Source organism: Heptranchias perlo, chromosome 25 (assembly GCF_035084215.1).
Source record: "Heptranchias perlo isolate sHepPer1 chromosome 25, sHepPer1.hap1, whole genome shotgun sequence".
NCBI classification, from domain to species: Eukaryota; Metazoa; Chordata; class Chondrichthyes; order Hexanchiformes; family Hexanchidae; genus Heptranchias; species Heptranchias perlo.
The window spans coordinates 48,379,338-48,396,967 of record NC_090349.1 but is presented as its reverse complement, the minus strand read 5'-3'; the positions used below and the strand labels follow the sequence as shown (position 1 = coordinate 48,396,967).

Sequence of the window (17,630 nt, the reverse complement as noted above, 5' to 3'; positions counted from 1 at the left end):
CATGTACTTATCCAGTTCCCTTTTGAAGGCCATGATTGAATCTGCCTCCACCACCCCCTCGGGCAGAGCATTCCAGATCCTAACCACTCGCTGTGTAAAAAAGTTTTTCCTCATGTCACCTGTGGTTCTTTTGCCAATCACCTTAAATCTATGTCCTCTGGTTCTTGACCCTTCCGCCAATGGAAACAGTTTCTCTCTATCTACTCTGTCCAGACCCTTCATGATTTTGAATACCTCGATCAAATCTCCTCGCAATCACCTCTGTTCCAAGGAAAACAACCCCATCTTCTCCAGTCTATCCACGTAACTAAAGACCCTCATCCCTGATAAATCTCCTCTGCACCCTCTCCAAGGCCTTGACATCCTTCCTAAAGTGTGATGCCCAGAATTGTACACAATTCTTCAATTGAGGCCTAATCAGTGATTTGTAAAGGTTTAGCATGACTACCTTGTTTTTGTATTCAATGCCCCTATTTACAAAGCCAAGTATCCCATACGCTTTCTTAACCACCTTATCAACTTGTCCTGCCACCTTCAACAATTTGTGAATATGCAACCCCCAGGTCCCTCTGCTCTTGCACCCCCTCAAAATAGGACCATTTAGATTATTTTGCATCTCCATGTTGTTCCTCCCAAAGTGCATCACTTCACAATTATCTGCATTAAATTGCATCTGCCACATGTCTGCCCATTTCACCAGTCAGTCTCTGTCCTCCTGAAGTCTGCTACTATCCTCCTCACTATTTACTACATTGCCAAGTTTTGTATCAGCTGCAAACTTTGAAATTATACTCCCCATACCCAAGTCCAGGTTATTTATACGTAACAAGAAAAGCAATGGTCCTAACAATGACCCCTGGGGGACCCCACTGCATACTTCTCTCCAGTCAGAAAAACATCCATTCACCACTACTCTCTGCCTCCTATCCCTTAGCCAATTATGTACCCAAGTTACCACCGTCCCTTTAATCCAATGTGTTTCAATTTCCCGAATAAGTCTGTTATGTGGTACTTTATCAAATGCCTTTTGAAAGTCCATATAGACAACTACTGCACTACCTTCATCAACCCTCTCCATGATACTTCAAAAGAACTCAATCAGGTTAGTCACACACGGTTTACCTTTAACAGATTAATGCTGGCTGTCCCTTATTAACCCAAGATTCTCCAAGTGAGAATTTATTTTGTCCTTGACAATAGCCTCTAGTAGTTTTCCCACCACTGACGTTAGACTGACTGGCCTGTAGTTACCAAGTTCATCCCTCTCTCCTTTCTCGAATAGGGGTGTAACATTTGCAATCCTCCAGTGGCATCATTCCCATATCCAAGGAGGATTGAAAGACTGTGGACAGAGCTTCTGCTATCTCCACCCTTACCTCCCTCAGCAACCTAGGATGCATCCCATCTGGTCCAGGTGACTTGTTAACTTTGAGTGATGCCAACCTATTTAGCACCTCCTATCCAATATCTCTACTCCCATCTATTCAAACAGACGTTAAAAATCTCATGGCATTATTCAACGAGTAGTGAGCTCTCCTAGCATCATGGCCAATATCTCCTCCTAAACCACTATCAAAAACAGATCAACTAGTCATTTATCTCATTGCTGTTGTGGGATCTTGCTATGTGAAAATTGGTTGCAGCATTTGCCTACATAACAAATGACTGCACTTCAGTAAGTGTATTGTATGTGAAGCATTTTGGGCTGTTTGAGTAACTTGATGAGGCACTATACAAGAGACTTAAGCACAAAAAAAAAATCTAGGCTGACATTCCAGTGCAGTACTGGGGGAGTACTGCATTGTTGGAGGTGCCATCTTTCAGGTGAGACGTTAAACCAAGGCCCTGTCTGCCCTCTCAGCTGGACGTAAAAGATCCCACGGCACTATTTTGAAGAGCAGAGAAGTTCTCTCCGCTGACCTGGCCAATATTTATCCCTCAACCAACATAACTAAAACAGATTATCTGGTCATTATCAAATTGCTGTTTGTGGGACCTTGCTGTGCACAAATTGTCTGTCGCGTTTCCTACATTACAACAGTAACTACACTTCAAAAATATTTAATTGGCTGTAAAGCACTGTGGGACGTCCTGAGGTCATGAAAAGCGCTATATAAATTAAAGTCATTTTTTAATCTTTCCACGCAGATACAATTTCTCACTATAGAGTTCCTGATGATGTAACATATACACAAATGTTAATAACTTGCAGGTGGCAGCTTAGTGCTTCACACAACAATTATTACAGTGCAGTAAGTGATCAGCATTTGATAAAGTGCCACAAGAGAGTGTGCAACAGCATAGTTAGAGGTATGACTAGCGAGAGAAAGCAAAGCGTAGGGTAAATGGATGTTTCTCAGAATTGGCAGGATTTGGGCAGACGTGCTCCCCAGGGATCTGCACCAGGACCTCATTTGGAGTATTGCAGGCAGCTCTGGACACCCAATTATAAGCAGATTAGAGCTATGGAACGGGAACAGTGGGGATTTACTAAAATGATAGCAAAAAATTAGTTTATAGATTATGAAGAAAGGCCCAAAACACATGGGCTTTTCAATGGAACAAAGAAGGATAAGGGGGTTTTGAGAGGGTGAATAGCAATAGTTTCCACTGGTTGATGAATTGGTAAAAGGGGGGCATAGACCAAGGATCACCACTAAAAGAACAAGACAGGGGGGAAAGTTGGACATTTTTCACACAGACGGTTATGAGAATATGGAATGCTATGCTACAAGTGGTTGTTGAGACCAAGACTGTATCATTTAAATAGGGATTGGATAGTATTTAGAAAGTATTTATTTGATTTTATGTCTACTCGTGACAGAAATAAATTAATTTAGTCTGGAATTCTGTGACTTTGCTCAAATCTTTCTCAGTTAAATGAACAGAGTGCTGGGGAAGAACAGGACAGACCAAATAAATGATACTCCTCTGATGGCTTTTAGTTTCCCATGGAATAGCACTGAACCATAGACTAGGAAGGCTTCAGTTTAACGCTGATCAGAAATTCTAAGCAAGAGTTGAATACATGATTTTAAAAGATTGCTACTAAAAAAAAACACTTTTTACATTATTTTAAAAAGATGTACCAATTGTTCTTAAAGCCTCTCCTCATTTTTATATTTTCTCTACTACTTGTTTCTCTTCCTTCCTACCAATCCCATGCCATGCTATATTTTTGGCAGAGGCCAGAAAGATAACCTACTCGCAGGCCCTTCCGTGACCTGCCTGAACCAGATACCGTAAAAGTGATGAGTAGACTCACCCTTAGCTTTTTACTCTGCAGAAATGTCTCTCTGGGAAATTACGCTACAGAAATCTCATTAATACTGCACTGTGGCAAGGCACGACACAGCACCAAGGCTTTGGGGTGCTGAGTGCCAAATCTGTTCCTTGCAAAACAGCCTCCGTCAACCTGGCCCAGTTGAATGATGCTTCCTGATTGCCGATCAGTACAGGAAACTACATGGGGTCATGGAAGGAAATTAAACAACGGTGCTCCATGCCCACTGCTCCCTCCAGTTGTAGGGTGCACAGTAGCAATGTGTAAAATATCTTCTGTTTCCAGAGATCTAAGGCAACACACCTCCACCAATCCATCCCTGACAATGCTCTCTGGCATACTCTGATCCAGAGTGTAATGGGGGAAAGAGTTGCTCTATGTGCTAAGGTATTTGGAATTTCATTATAAATAGCACAAAAAGGATTCTTCACTCAGTAACTACTATGGGCTAGTTTCCCACAAAGATTTCAACTGTCAGTGAAATGCAAGTATCATAAACACTAGTTTTCAGTAAAGCCACAAAACTGGACCAGTGTTACCCATGAGTCCAGTAATTAATTCATATCTCCTCAATCCATCACTGAAGAGACACTGAACACTGAAAAGTGGAATAAGAGACAGACCCAGTTACGCCATACAATGCAAATACTGTCTCTATTTAAATAGTCAATTCTACTCGCAGTCCTATTTACTCAACACAGTAAAATGTTTAAATTTCACACTCCGTATAAAACAATTAAAAATCTGTATAAGGCAACATATTATTCAAAATATAGAAATACCTCATCGCAGCAGCACCGTACGTCACAGGCTCGCGCTGTTAAGTTGCATGGGCAGGGGCCGAGGGGTTGGTATTTTTGTTGCGGAATCAGCATCTTGTTTTCTATTGAAATAAAAACAACGTTCAATAATTAGCGGAACAATCATTACTCAAAAACTGCAACAAGTGGGATGGCACAGCCATTCAGAGCAGCAAGGTCCCACTGGGGACCCCCAGTTTGTGCTGAGTTAGCCAATCTCAACCAGGACATTGGCGAAGTTGCTGTAACTGGCCTGAGCACCCTCACACTAGAGGGGGTCAGGGGATTATTAGTTGGAGTGCCCTGCTCTTGATCATTAACCAATGACTCCTGCAGGAAGTGCATGTGTGGACATCAGTTAGGGACAGTGGCCGTGAGGACACTACAGTCAGCCACCCAGGCTTACAAGGGAAGAATGGGCACTTGGGCAAGGTACTAAAGGGCACCAGTACTTGTGGAACCTTACCCAACGAAGAAGACACTGCCTTCTAGAGAACATTAGAATGTGAGAAATTCAGAGGCGGTGGGGGGGGAGGGGGGAGCTTGTAACGCATCAAATAAAAACTAACCATTTATGAATCTGACAAACAGAAAGATACATTTATAGTTTAAACACAAAGAACTGGATAAAATGTGACCACAGATATGAATGAAGTGCCATTTTTACACAACATATTTTACAACACTAACTTGTTCAGAAAATCTCAATTAGACATTCAGGACAGTAGCTCGTAGTTTTGAAAGTAAAGCTCTCCTCCCAACCATTACATTTATTACAAACTCAAGTGGACTGGAAGTTTTACAATTGCTGCATCACAAGGCCTTAATCATTGGCAACTGATTTAAAACTTTATAAGTTAAATTTAATGCCCATCCCCCACCAAATAGTAAGACGGTCAGATAATACACAATGCTTCCTTTTTATTTTTTTTTATTAAATTTCCACTATTGAGACTGACTGACAAACATTTTTCAGACAACCTGCTCACGGAAATAAAGGTGCATTTAATGGGGAGCCATTATAGGCCCAGTCACTGCTACAACCACCATCATTTTACAAAGGGGACTCAACTGAAAGCAAGGACATGTTTCTAGATAAACTAGCTTCAAAGCAATATTCCAAGCTGGGGACTCAAATGGAACTATACAGGTCCTTAAACAGAGATACTGATTCTGCCAACACGCCCACAGGTTTTCTTTCCTCTTAATTGCTAAAACAAATTAAATTAAACCTCCAATTATAGAATCACAGAATACAGGAGGCGGCCATTCGGTCCATCGTGTCTGTACTGGCTCTTTAAAAGAGCGATCCAATTAGTCCCATAGCTCTTTCTGCTCTTTCCCCATAGCTCTGCAAATTTTTCCCCTTCAAGTCAGGAATACAGGGAATGGGCAGGAAAGTGGAGTCGAGGTCGAAGATCAGCCATGATCTTACTGAATGGTGCAGCAGGCTCGTGGGGTCGTATGGCCTACTCCTCCTACTACTGATGTTCTTATGTATTTATCATATTCCCTTTTGAAAATTACTATTGAATCTGATTCCACCACTCTTTCAGGCAGTGCATTCCAAATCATAACAACTCACTGAGTAAAAAAAATCTCCCTTCTGGTTCTTTTGCCACTTACCTTAAATCTATGTCCTTTAAAATTGTACCATTTAGTTTATATTGTCTCTTCTCATTCTTCCTTCCAAAATGCATCACTTCAAACCTCTCTGCATTAAATGTTATCTGCCACATGTCTGCCCATTTCACTAGTCTCTGTCCTCCTCATTGTTTACTACATTTCCAAGCTCTGTGTCATCTGCAAACTTTGAAATTATACCCTGTATACCCAAGTCCAGGTCATTAATATATATCAAAAAGAGCAGTGGTCCTAATACTGACCCCTGGGAACACCATTGTATACTTCCCTCCAGTCTGAAAAAAAACCGGTCACCACTATTCTCTGTTTTCTGTCCCTTAGCCAATTTTGTATCCACGCTGCCACTGCCCCTATAATACCACGGTCTTCAATTTTGTTAACAAGTCTATTATGTGGTACTTTATCAAACGCTTTTTGAAAGTCCACATACACAACATCAACCCTCTCTGTTACTTCATTAAAGAACTCCATCAAGTTTGTCAGATATGATTTGCCTTTAACAAATCCGTGCTATTATAATTATACTCCTAGATCAGCCTTACTTGAAACATCATACTCAAAAAAGGCGGAATGACGTACGATTTAGTGGTTAGCAATTGCTTCCCACGTCTCTGGTGGGTAGAAAAACAATTGTAAGATACTAGTGTGTCTCGTGGTGGTTATAAACAGACAATAAAAGTTAATTCAATGCTTGCTGAAGAAAAACAGTCCTTGGAAAATAACCAGCAGCAGAAAGCAATTAATGGGAGTGGGGCTTGGCAGCCTCGCTGATTGGTTCTGGTAAAGTAGTCACAGCTCAAATAGTTTCTCATTTTAGGTTAGTATTTCTCGTCCGCATCCGCACTTACCGTTTACAGTCCCGCGGAAGGTAGAGTTCACGTATATCAGAACTTGAATGAACAGAGTCGCTGAAACATTGCCGTTCAGACAAGCAGTCACACGCAGAGTTTCAACGATGCACAGAGGTTCCAAGCAGCAGTTGGTTTCATTTGATACATTTTCACAAAGTACTAGCAGTCGTTTCAGGGTCAACAGCACATTTAGAGTGGACCGATCTGTCTATGATAAAATTAATACAGAACTGACATTTCAGCAGTTGGACACAGGATAGATAATATATTTTCCATCAATCAGGAATCAGCAGTCAATGCACAGCCGCCAATAAAACAAAATAATTAAAACCACCTTCTTTCTTCAGCCAGTTAACTACACAGCTAACAATTTATAATATGACTTGTAGAAACTTAAATCAGATACCTGCGCAGTCCCCCCCACCCCCGTTTAGCCTACTGACATGGGTCCTCCTTTGGTGTCTTTTTGATGTTAGACAAGTTTAACATTCCAGCAATCTGGTTGAAGGAAGTTCTATCACAAATAGGAGCTCCCATAAAGAGAAACATGAGAAAGTTTTTTTTTTGAAGTACTAACCTCATCAAGAGAACTAGTCAGTACCCACTGATCAGTGGCATTTGTCTCCACACAGTCAGACTGGGACAAATCTAAATAGAGAACAAATCAAAAGTAATGAAATTCAGTTATCTCATTTCAAATCGGCAGCATGTGCCCTTAGCAGTCTCTAATCTCCAAATCACCACAGTGAGGGAGCAGTTATTAGCAATATAGTTACAAAAACACTGTCCTCAGTTGATGAATGGGCAAAGAACAAGAAAACAGATCCAACATTTACAGCAGTAAGCATGCGTTATTTTTACAGCAAAGGGACGTTGCACATAAGTGGATGTCGGAATCATTCGCTACAACCAGAATTCCCATACACGTGGTGGAACTCTGGAACTCTCTCCATCCTTCCCCTGCCCGCACCACCCCCCCAAAAAGCTGTTAAGGCTGGGGGTCAATTGACTGATCTGTACCTAAACTCCATTTACCTGCCTTAGTTCCATATCCCTTGATTCCCTTACCCAACAAAAATCTAATGATCTCTGTCTTGAAAATTTCATTTGACCTAGCATCCATGGGGGAGAAAGTTCCAGATTTCTACTGCCCTTTGTGTGAAGAAATGCTCCCTAATTTCAATCCTAAATGGCCTAGCTCTAATTTTATTATGCCCCCTTGTTCTGAATTCCCCCGTCAGAGAAAATAATTTCTCCGTAACCTCTCGATTCCCTTAATTATTCTAAACACCTCAATTAGATCACCCCTCAGTCTTCTAAGCTCAAGGGAATATAAAGAAGGAATTGAAAGAGGAAGAGTGCAAAAAGCATATTTATTAGGCATATAGTTCCGACTTGAACTTTCATAAAGGATGTTACTTTCATAATGTTACTTATACCTAATTACAGCTTCTATTCACCAAGTATCCTACTTCTGAAATTTATGTACCCGTAAATTTAACCTATAAGGGAGTCGTACCATCAGTGGCAGCAACTGTTTCCACACCGAGTGTAACAATGGAGATGTCCTCTCCCACCAAGTATACATTTACTTCAGGTCCTGATGCAATCATGAAAGGTGGCTGGAATACTGAATGGAAAGTAGAATAGTTACATCATTATGTCATCAGCTGCTAAGAATCATAGAATCACACTGTACAGGAAGTCATTCAGCCCATCGCGCCTGTGCTGGCTCTTTGAAAAAGCTCTCCCCTTAGTCCCGCTCCTTCGATCTTTCCCCATTGCCCCACAAATTTTTCTTCTTCAAGTACGAGGCGCTTCACAGAAGCGTAGAAGCAGCAAAAATTGACATCAAGCCAAAGGAGGAAATATTAGAACAGGTGACTGAAAGCTTAGTCAGAGGTAGGTTTTAAGGCCGGGGGTGGGGGTCTTAAAAAAGGAGGGGGAAGTGAAGAGATGGAGAGGTGTAGGGAAGGGGTTTCAGAGCTTAGGGCCTGGATGGCTGAAGACACGTCAGGCTCAGCCCGAGGCAGTTGCCAGGTAGAGGGATAGAGTCGGTGGTGAGTTTGTGGCAGGAACCAAACACAATGGCTTCAGTCTTCCCAATGTTTAATTGGAGGAAATTTTTGCTCATCCAGTACTGGATGTCGGGCAAGCAGTGTGACAAATCAGAGGTAGTGTAGGGGCCGAGGGAGGTGGCGGTGAGGTAGAACTGGCTGTCGTCAGCATACATGTGGAACCTGACCTCATGTCTTTGGATGATGTCGCCGAGGGGCAGAATGTAGATGAGAAATAGGAGGGGGGGCCAAGAATAGATCCTTGGGGGACTCCAGAGGTAACAGTGCAGGAGCAGGAAGAGAAGCCATTGCAGGAGATTGTTTGGGTACGACTTGATAGATAAGAATGGAGTCAGGCGAGAGCAGTCCCACCCAGCTGGACGACAGAGGAGAGGCGTTGGAGGAGGATGGTGTGATCAACCATGTCAAAGGCTGCAGACAAGTCAGGAAGGATGAGGAGGGATAGTTTACCACGGTCACAGTCACATAGGATGTCATTTGTGACTTTGATAAGGGCTGTTACAGTACTGTGGCAGGGGTGGAAACCTGATTGGAAGGATTCAAACATGGAGTTGTAGGAAAGATGGACATGGATAGAGAGGGTGCAGAAAAGATTTACTAGAATGATTCCAGGGATGAAGGACTGCAGTTACGTGGACAGACTGGAGAAGCTGGGGTTGTTCTCCTTAGAGCAGAGAAGGTTGAGAAGAGATTTGATAGCAGTGTTTAAAATCATGAAGGGTTTAGATAAAGTAAATAAAGAGAAACCGTTCCCATCGTCAGAAAGGTCGAGAACCACAGGACACAGATTTAAGGCAACTGGCAAAAGAACCAAAGGCGACGAGAGGATAAACTTTTTTACACAGCGAGTAGTTATGATCTGGAATACGCTGCCTGAAAGGATGGTGGAAGCAGATTCAATCGTGGCTTTCAAAAGGAATTGGATAAATATTTGGAGAGAAAAAATTTGCAGGGCTACAAGGAAAGAGCAGGGGGATTGGGACTAACTGGATTGCTCCTACGAAGAGCCAATATGGGCTCGAGGGACCGAATGGCCTCCTTCTGCGCTGTAATCATTCTATGATTCTAGACGGGCAAGGATTTGGGAGGCGACAATGCATTCAAGGACTTGAGAGGAAAGGGAAGGTGAAAATGGGGCGGTAGTTTGCAAGGACAGTGGGGTCAAGGTGGATTTTTTGAGGAGGGGTTGATGACGGTAGATTTGAAGGGGAGGACGGTACCTGAGAAGGAACCGTTAACAATATCAGCTAACATGGGGGCCAGGAAGGAAAATTGGGTGGTCAGCAGTTTGGTGGGTATAGGTTCAAGGGAGCAGGGGTGGATCTCATGATCAAGGTGAGCCTGGAAAGGGCATGAGGGGAGACAGGAGAGAATTCAGGGCAAAGGAGGGGCTTTACATATCCCAAAAACCCACGTCTAGTGAGCTTAGGTGAAAATTGTCAACAGCAAAAATTTAGGGACCCCAAAGTTGCACAGGAGGTAATGCTGGAGTTTAACCAACAAACACTGGGCAACGCACCGGGACACTGCCCATGGCCTGTCAAAGCAGACTCTACCCATCAGCGCACTGGCTCTTAGTGTTACTGGTACCGAGCAGCAAGAATCCCATCCCGCCCACAATTCAACCCCAGCCCCACAAACCCAGCACCATCCCCATTCTTCACCCCAACTCCCTCACCCCCCTAAACCCGCCCTCACCTCCAAACCCGCCCTCACCTCCAAACCCCTCACCCCCCTAAACCCCTACCCTCTAGCCCCCTCAACCCTCTCCCCTCCAAACCAGCCCCCCCCCAACCCCCTCACCCCTCCAAACCAGCCCCCTCACCCCTCTAGCCCCCTCACCTCCAAACCTCCCCCAAATTCCCCCCTCCAAACCCCCACACTCAGCCCGAGGCCCAGCCACTTGCTATAAACACAACTGACCCACACTGGCCTCAGTGAGCAGGAGGCCGAGGCAGACCTGCCGGATGACCCAGGCGAGCGCTGCCGGCGGCCCGCGGCCCATCGCACCGAGACTCGGGGGGCCCGCCGCCCACTCCGGCAACAAGCCGCGCTGCCATTGGCCCTTCCGGGTCGCCCAGCAACTACAAGCCAATCAGCAGTCACAATGAATCGCCTCGTCCCAACGGCGCGGCGACAGCCGGTTGCTATGGAGCGCCCTCTGGCGGCGCGGAGGACCACCGCCCATCACAGGCTCAGTGTGTGTCAGACACAATCAGCTAATTATTCAGTTAGATAATTCCAAACACATTTCAAACGGTTCACTTTAGCGTTATTTTATATACTTAGATGTCAGCTGTGGTTCAGTGGGTAACACTCTCACCTCAGGGTCAGAAGGTCGTGGGTTGGAGCCCCACTCCAGAGACTTGAGCACAAAATCCACACCGACACTCCCAGTGCAGTGCTGAGGGAGCGCCGCACTGTCGGAGGTGCCGTCTTTCAGATGAGACATTAAACCTCAGGTGGATGTAAAAGATCGCACGGCCTTATTTGAAGAAGAGCAGGGAAGTTCTCCCAAGTGTCCTGGGGCCAATATTTATCCCTCAACTAACATCGCCAGAAATAGATTATCTGGTCACTATCAAATTGCTGTTTGTGGGAGCTTGCTGTGCACAAATTGGCTGCTAAAATTCCTACATTACAACAGTAACTACACTTCAAAAGTACTTAATTGGCTGTAAAGTGCTTTGGGACATCCTGAGTTTGTGAAAGGTGCTGAATAAATGCAAGTCAGTCTATATAATTTTGTTTCTTCTTACAGCCAATGATAAACTAATTGCAATGACAGAACTGAGCTCAATCCAACACTCTCACCTCTGAGTCAGCAGATCATGGGTTCAAACCCCATTCCAGGGTTTGAGCACATAATCCAGGCCGACACTCTAGTGCAGTACTGAGGGAGTGCTGCATTGTCACGGTGTTGTTCTTTGGATAACTGAGGTCCCATCAGGTGGAAGTTAAAGATCCCACTGCACTACTCAGGGAAGAGTAGAGTTCTCTTTGTGTCCTGGCCGACTCAGGAACCAATTAACTGGTCGTTCATTAACCGTTTGTTAAATCTTGCCATGTGCAGAATGGTTGTTTATTTGCCTACGTAAGAATATGCTTCAAAATAATTGTCTGTGAAGTTCTTTTCAGTTTGATAGATTGGGGAGGGCCAGGGTACCAGACCTACACTAAAGTAGTCATGATGTGGAGATGCCGGTGATGGACTGGGGTTGACAATTGTAAACAATTTTACAACACCAAGTTATAGTCCAGCAATTTTATTTTAAATTCACAAGCTTTCGGAGCTTTGCTCCTTCATCACCTGAGGAAGGAGGTAGCCTCCGAAAGCTTGTGAATTTAAAATAAAATTGCTGGACTATAACTTGGTGTTGTAAAATTGTTTACACTAAAGTAGGAATAAGCTGGATGTTCGGCAGCTTTCCTTTTCCCAGAATAGTGAGCCTCTAGAATGAGCTTCCAGCTGTGCGCTGGGTGCTAACTCTCTGCCTTCAAGGGGGAGCTGAACCAGTTCTGGACTGGGGCAGAGATCACATCATATGGAAAGTAAGTAGTTTTACAGATAACATAGTCCTCTGGTCACCGACCCTCCTAATTGTTTGTTTAAGTAAATATACACATGTGGATTACATGTACCTGCATTGTGTGTGTTGGTAAGGAGTTGTCCACCATAATTAGTGCATGTGGCTAAAATGGTATCGCTGTAGCCACATCTGAGTAGTCAGCAATTTCTATTGGACAACACTGGAGTAATGGAAGCAAAAAATCCTGGAATAATTTAAGAAATAATTGGTGGGGAGAGGGGGTATGTTCAGGTCTGTGTGGATGGTTGAACAAAGTTGGGCTGCCTGACCTCCTCATCTGTAATTATCTTGTGTTTTTCTGATGTGACACCAAAAGAGAGTAAGAAAGGAATCCAGATAATTACAATTCTTCAAGCTCCAAAGAGATCCGGTTATTGTGTAACTTTCTGTGTGGTTCTCGGCTGGGGATAATACCACTGCTGGGAATCTCGATTAATATTTAATCCACCAGGCCTGCAGCCAGTTCCAGCGCTCAGATCACATCCTTTCGTATCACTTACTTTATTTTTGATTATACTAAAGCATTTTTCTCAATGTGTTTATTTCACTGTTAAGGTTTGAACCTTGCGATGACATCAGTGAGTTGACTGGTTTCCTGTTGTGTCCCCAGTCTGAACACTGGGACATTAACAGAGGACACCAGCTATTCCAGACAGAAGGATGATGATTCAGACCGCCTATTATACTCAATGAACTGGGAACATCGCCAGTGAAATAAATATATATAAATAATTTGATCAAACAGTAAACGTTGTGCAGTTTTTATTTCATTTGTTTGGATGAGGAAGATCAGAGAGAAAGATCAAAGTATCCATTGGATTCACAATAAAATGCTAAAACTCCTCTCGACGATAAAAGCAGATATCCCCTGAACTCGCACTGTGAATAAAGTGAACACGCTGTTACTTGTTAATCCTTTGGGTAATGTTTAACGCCAATAAAAAAAATGCTAACACATTGACATAAACTTCTGAATTGGTTAGGTGCATGTTAAATCCAGTTTAGTCCACCATTTTAACCGACCGATTTCCTGCTGATAAATTCCTGCTCCCTTACTTCCGTCCCACTGAATCAGTATCTCAGTCTGCCCAAAGTCTTACCTTGCTTCATTCCCTTTGGATGTTGAGAGAGCACTGTGTACCCATGGATCGTGAGTTAAAACATACTTTGGGTCCTGTTCCAAGGATAGCAACTGATTTAGAAACCAGCATTCGACTGTCTTTGTCGTTCTTATGCAGAAACGATCCAGTCTATTCTCTTTGCGTTGCTGATATAATGGCAGCACCCCAGTCTGTTCATAACCAGTTTATTAAGGACCAGAGGGCCCTAATGGAGGTAAATGTGATTGTTTCCTATAGTTTATTTCAGATGTTAGTATAAACACCAATAATTATTAGATTTACAGATGCAGTCACTAAAGCAGTATTGCTTACCCTGTAACTATAAATGGGGAGTTCTTAAAACTCACTTATCTCTAATCAAAGTATAAATTATGCTGGGGGAGAGGTCCTTGGTGTTGGTCTTGAATGTTGATCTGTAAGGTGTTAGCTGTGGGTCAGTGGTAACACTCTCGCCTCTGAGTCAGAAGAGACTTGAGTACAAAAATCTAGGCTGACACTCCCAGTGCAGTACTGAGGGACTGCTGCACTGTCAAAGGTACCGTCTTTCAGATGAGACATTAAAACGAAACCCCATCTGCCCTCACAGGTGGATGTAAGAGATTCCATGGCCACTATTTCGAAGAAGAGCAGGGGAGTTCTCCCCGGTGTCCTGGCCAATATTCATCCCTCAACCAACATCACTAAATCAGATGATCTGGTCGTTATCTCATTGCAGTTAGTGGGATCTTGCTGTGCGCAAATTGGCTTGCGTGTTTTGTACATTACAACAGTGACTGCACTTAAAAAGTACTTCATTGGCTGTAAAGCGCTTTGGGACGTCCTGAGGTCGTGAAAGGCGCTATATAAATGCAAGGTTTTCTTTTTGTCTGATTCTTTTTCAGGATTGGTCGCACTGCTTCAAACATAGGGTTCCCAAATCTCTCCACCACTGGGGGTTTCCCTCACCTCATGTCTGGGTCTGTTGTAGACTCATTGATAGAGATTGATTGCTATGATTAGTCAACAACTCCATTATTGTCGTATCATTTGACTACCAGGATGGGAGAAGGTGAACGAGATGGACCTTCGGCTTTTTTCATCCAGCAATTATGTTCGTTCGCATTTCCTATTTTCATTTCAGACCTGTATTTGCAGGGTTTTTTTTGTCTTTTCTGCCTCTTTCTCCCCTTTCCCACACTTGCTCATCTTTTCATTTGTGTCAGCCTCGCTTGTGTTTTACACTTTCTGACCTATTTACACATTCTTTTGATTTTCTATTGCCTCACTGATGATTGTTTTATATCCTGTAGCAGTTTTCTATGAAGCAGACGGCAGGTTATTCACCCCACTAACTCCCTCTCAACAATTGGAACATGTTGATTCTTCCCCTTCCCTTGTTCTCCAGCTTCACTAAAACGTTTGCTAATCTCTTAGTTTGCAGTTCTGATGAAGGTTAACTTGTCCTTTCACTGCAGGTGCTGACTCCCCTGCTGGGTATGTGCAGTGTTTTCTGTTTGGGTTTTGTAACTTCTACACCCACGCTAATTTTGGAGGGCAGGTAAGAAAGAATTTGCATTTATATAGCGCCTTATCACATCCTCAGGATATCCCAAAGTGCTTTCCAACCATTGAGTTACGTTCGATATTAGGTCACTGTTTTGCAGTCAATCAACACACAGCGAGGTCCTGGAGGCAACAAATGAGATAAAAGACCAATTAATTTGGTGGGGGGGGGGGTTTTGGGCGAGGGAGGGAGGAATATTGGCCACCAGGTGAACTCCCTGCTCTTCGAATAGTGCCACAGGATCTTTTACTCTCACCTAAAGGAGAGATTAGGAGGGGATAGAGGTGGGTTTTAAGGAGAACGGTTGAGATGCTTAGGTGAAGGGAAGGAGAATGTAATGCACCAGGTAAGTCAGAGGAATGGAGAGTTTGGTGGGCGGGGGCAAGGATTGTAGAGCTGGAGGATGTTACCGAGATAGGGGATTATGTCAAAGGACAAGAATTTTACGCTTCAAGCACTGGGGTCCAATGTAGATCAACAAGGATAGTAGTGATGGTGAGCAGGACTTGGTGTGGGATAGGATGTGGACAGCAGAATTTTGGACAAACTGGACTTCATGGAGGGTGGAGGATGGGAGGCTAGCAAGGGGAGCATTGGAGTAATCAAGTCCAGGGTCTGAAACTCATCCCCCAAGTAAGTAAGTTGAGTAAATTAACAGTTTGGTCTCCATTTTAGAACTTAAGGAGGCTGGAGTACCAAAAAATAACTAGAATGAGGCAGCTCACTGAAGAAAGGCACCATTTCGCTCTTCTAATGAAAAGAAAACTGGCTCCCAGAATCAACAGATGGGCTTCTCCTCCACACTCACGCTGCCCTCCCAAAAAACCCCTGAGGGCAACTTATTCGGCCGTAAACTTCTCTGCTCCCGCTGGCGGCAAAGGCACAAGAACAGAACTTCAGATTAAATGCCCATCTGATGTCAGGTCAGAGGTCACCGATACTAAATCCAAACTCTTAAAGGCAAGTGTAAAATCTAAATAGAAACTGATGTTATAGTTTCGCGCAGCTTTGCAAACAAAGTTATTCTTCACTCCCACTTTTTCGCTTTATCTGGATTTCCCTTCCACCCACAAATCCTCCCCCAGTTGGGAGAGCAACCATTTCAGAGGATTCTGTAACGAGTAAACAGCTGTGGAACAGCGACCCCATTCACTGTATGTATAAATAGCTGGGCTCTGCTCAACAGCTCTTTCAGTAGCCAGGGTGGATTTAAACACACAGGCTACGTTTCTCCACTGCAACACACGGGCAGACCACAGAAAGGTTCCATGAGAACAGCCTCAGTTCAAATTAAAACACTGGTATTTTGCCAAAATACCATACGTTACAGACCTACATGAGTATTTTCTGAAATTATAGAATAGAATGAGTTTTTTTTAAAAAAATCATTCATTCTGGGGATGTGGGCGCGCTGGCAAGGCCGGCATTTATTGCCCATCCCTAATTGTCCTGAGAAAGTCAAGAATGGAAAAAAAAAATCAGCTAGATATGGCAGACTGATAGCTAACTACAACTGCAACCCAATATCCTTTCCAATCAGAAGGAAAAAAAAATGGAGACTTTCATTCTTAAGACGAGTTTGTGAAATGCAAAGCCTACATGTTTTGGAAAGTTTTACTCTTTGTCTAGAGCTGGATATCTGAAATGAAGCCTCGTTAATTTTTATTTCAGGTATCACAAGCTTACTTTACTGCGACAGTGACGGAGAATGTCTGCACCTGCTCGCGGAAAAAGCTTCTGAAAAGAAGAGCAAACTCTCTCCCAGATCTCCGGTTTGCAGTCTCTGATTCTGATGTTTAACACAAAACACTGGAAGACTTTTTTTGAGGAAAAATTGCACCCTTTTCACTTCATGTAAAAGCACAAAAAGAAAATGGTAATTTGGGAATGAGTTGAAAGTTGTTGGCTTCACACATTTCTGATTTTAGTGCGGGAATCCAAAGGGTTAATAAAGTTCACGACACAATATCCAGGTTGTTTCTGCGACACTGAGACAGTGTTGTTAATTGTGTCTAATTGGGAATCCAGATGTGACTAATTGCATTCCTGATTGGTAAATAAAAAATGAGAAATTGACAGTCATTGGGCCTGTGATCTCAATACTCATATTCACACGGTGTACGCATGTGAACTTTTTTGTGCATTTTGTTAGTAAAAAGGTGAGACGTAAAGCAGAGTGTGTGAGAGTGATTTTTGATCGTCGAGTGTTTTACTTCCTTGGCTACTGAATGGTGGCAGAGGTTTGTTCAGTAAATACAGATGTGAAGTACATTTACCTGGATTGTGTGTACGGCGTAATCGACTAAAATTAGTGCATGGGGCTGAAACAGTGTCGCCATAGCAACACCTGTGACTAGTCAGCGATTCCTATTGGACAACACTGCAATAAGATCTGGACTTGTCCAGCAGTATTCAACACTGGAGAGACCAAACTAAAGTCACGTGATGAACTCCACTTCTGTTTAGGAAATGACTGGATACAATAGCTTCACTGGAAGTTTATAACCAGTTTCTTTCTGCACCTGTTCAGTTTGACCCTCTATCTATCCGGCTTTTTAAAAAAAAAAATGCTAATGGAACTCAGTGAAGGACGTTCCCAATTCAGTCCAAAAGGATTTTCTTAACATCTGCAGTTAATATCTTTCCTCTTTCCCATTCTTTTTCTCCCTGTTTTTAAGATTCTTCCTGTGCCAGACACCATTCCCTGGATGAGAGTGGAG

The 17,630-nt window shown here is 43.3% G+C and overlaps 1 protein-coding gene and 1 long non-coding RNA gene across 3 annotated transcripts in view; one reads left to right on the top strand and one right to left on the bottom strand.

Moving 5' to 3' along the window:
• Nucleotides 1–10,698, bottom strand: part of tctn2 (tectonic family member 2) — a 36,297-nt gene extending 25,599 nt beyond the window's left edge. For both annotated transcript variants that reach the window (XM_068006249.1, XM_068006250.1), the window contains exons 1-5: nt 10,580–10,698; nt 8,098–8,208; nt 7,156–7,226; nt 6,576–6,786; nt 4,066–4,166 (exon numbers count right to left, since the gene is read on the bottom strand). In XM_068006249.1, coding sequence (XP_067862350.1) covers nt 4,066–4,166; nt 6,576–6,786; nt 7,156–7,226; nt 8,098–8,208; nt 10,580–10,661 — 576 coding nt within the window. In that variant the 5' untranslated portion in view covers nt 10,662–10,698. The remainder of the gene's footprint in view (nt 1–4,065; nt 4,167–6,575; nt 6,787–7,155; nt 7,227–8,097; nt 8,209–10,579) is intronic.
• Nucleotides 10,699–13,244: 2,546 nt separating this feature from the next.
• Nucleotides 13,245–17,081, top strand: LOC137342420 (uncharacterized). The gene is made up of 3 exons (XR_010967258.1): nt 13,245–13,581; nt 15,586–15,870; nt 16,582–17,081. It is a non-coding gene; the product is annotated as an uncharacterized lncRNA (long non-coding RNA).
• The last annotated feature ends 549 nt before the right edge of the window (nt 17,082–17,630 follow it).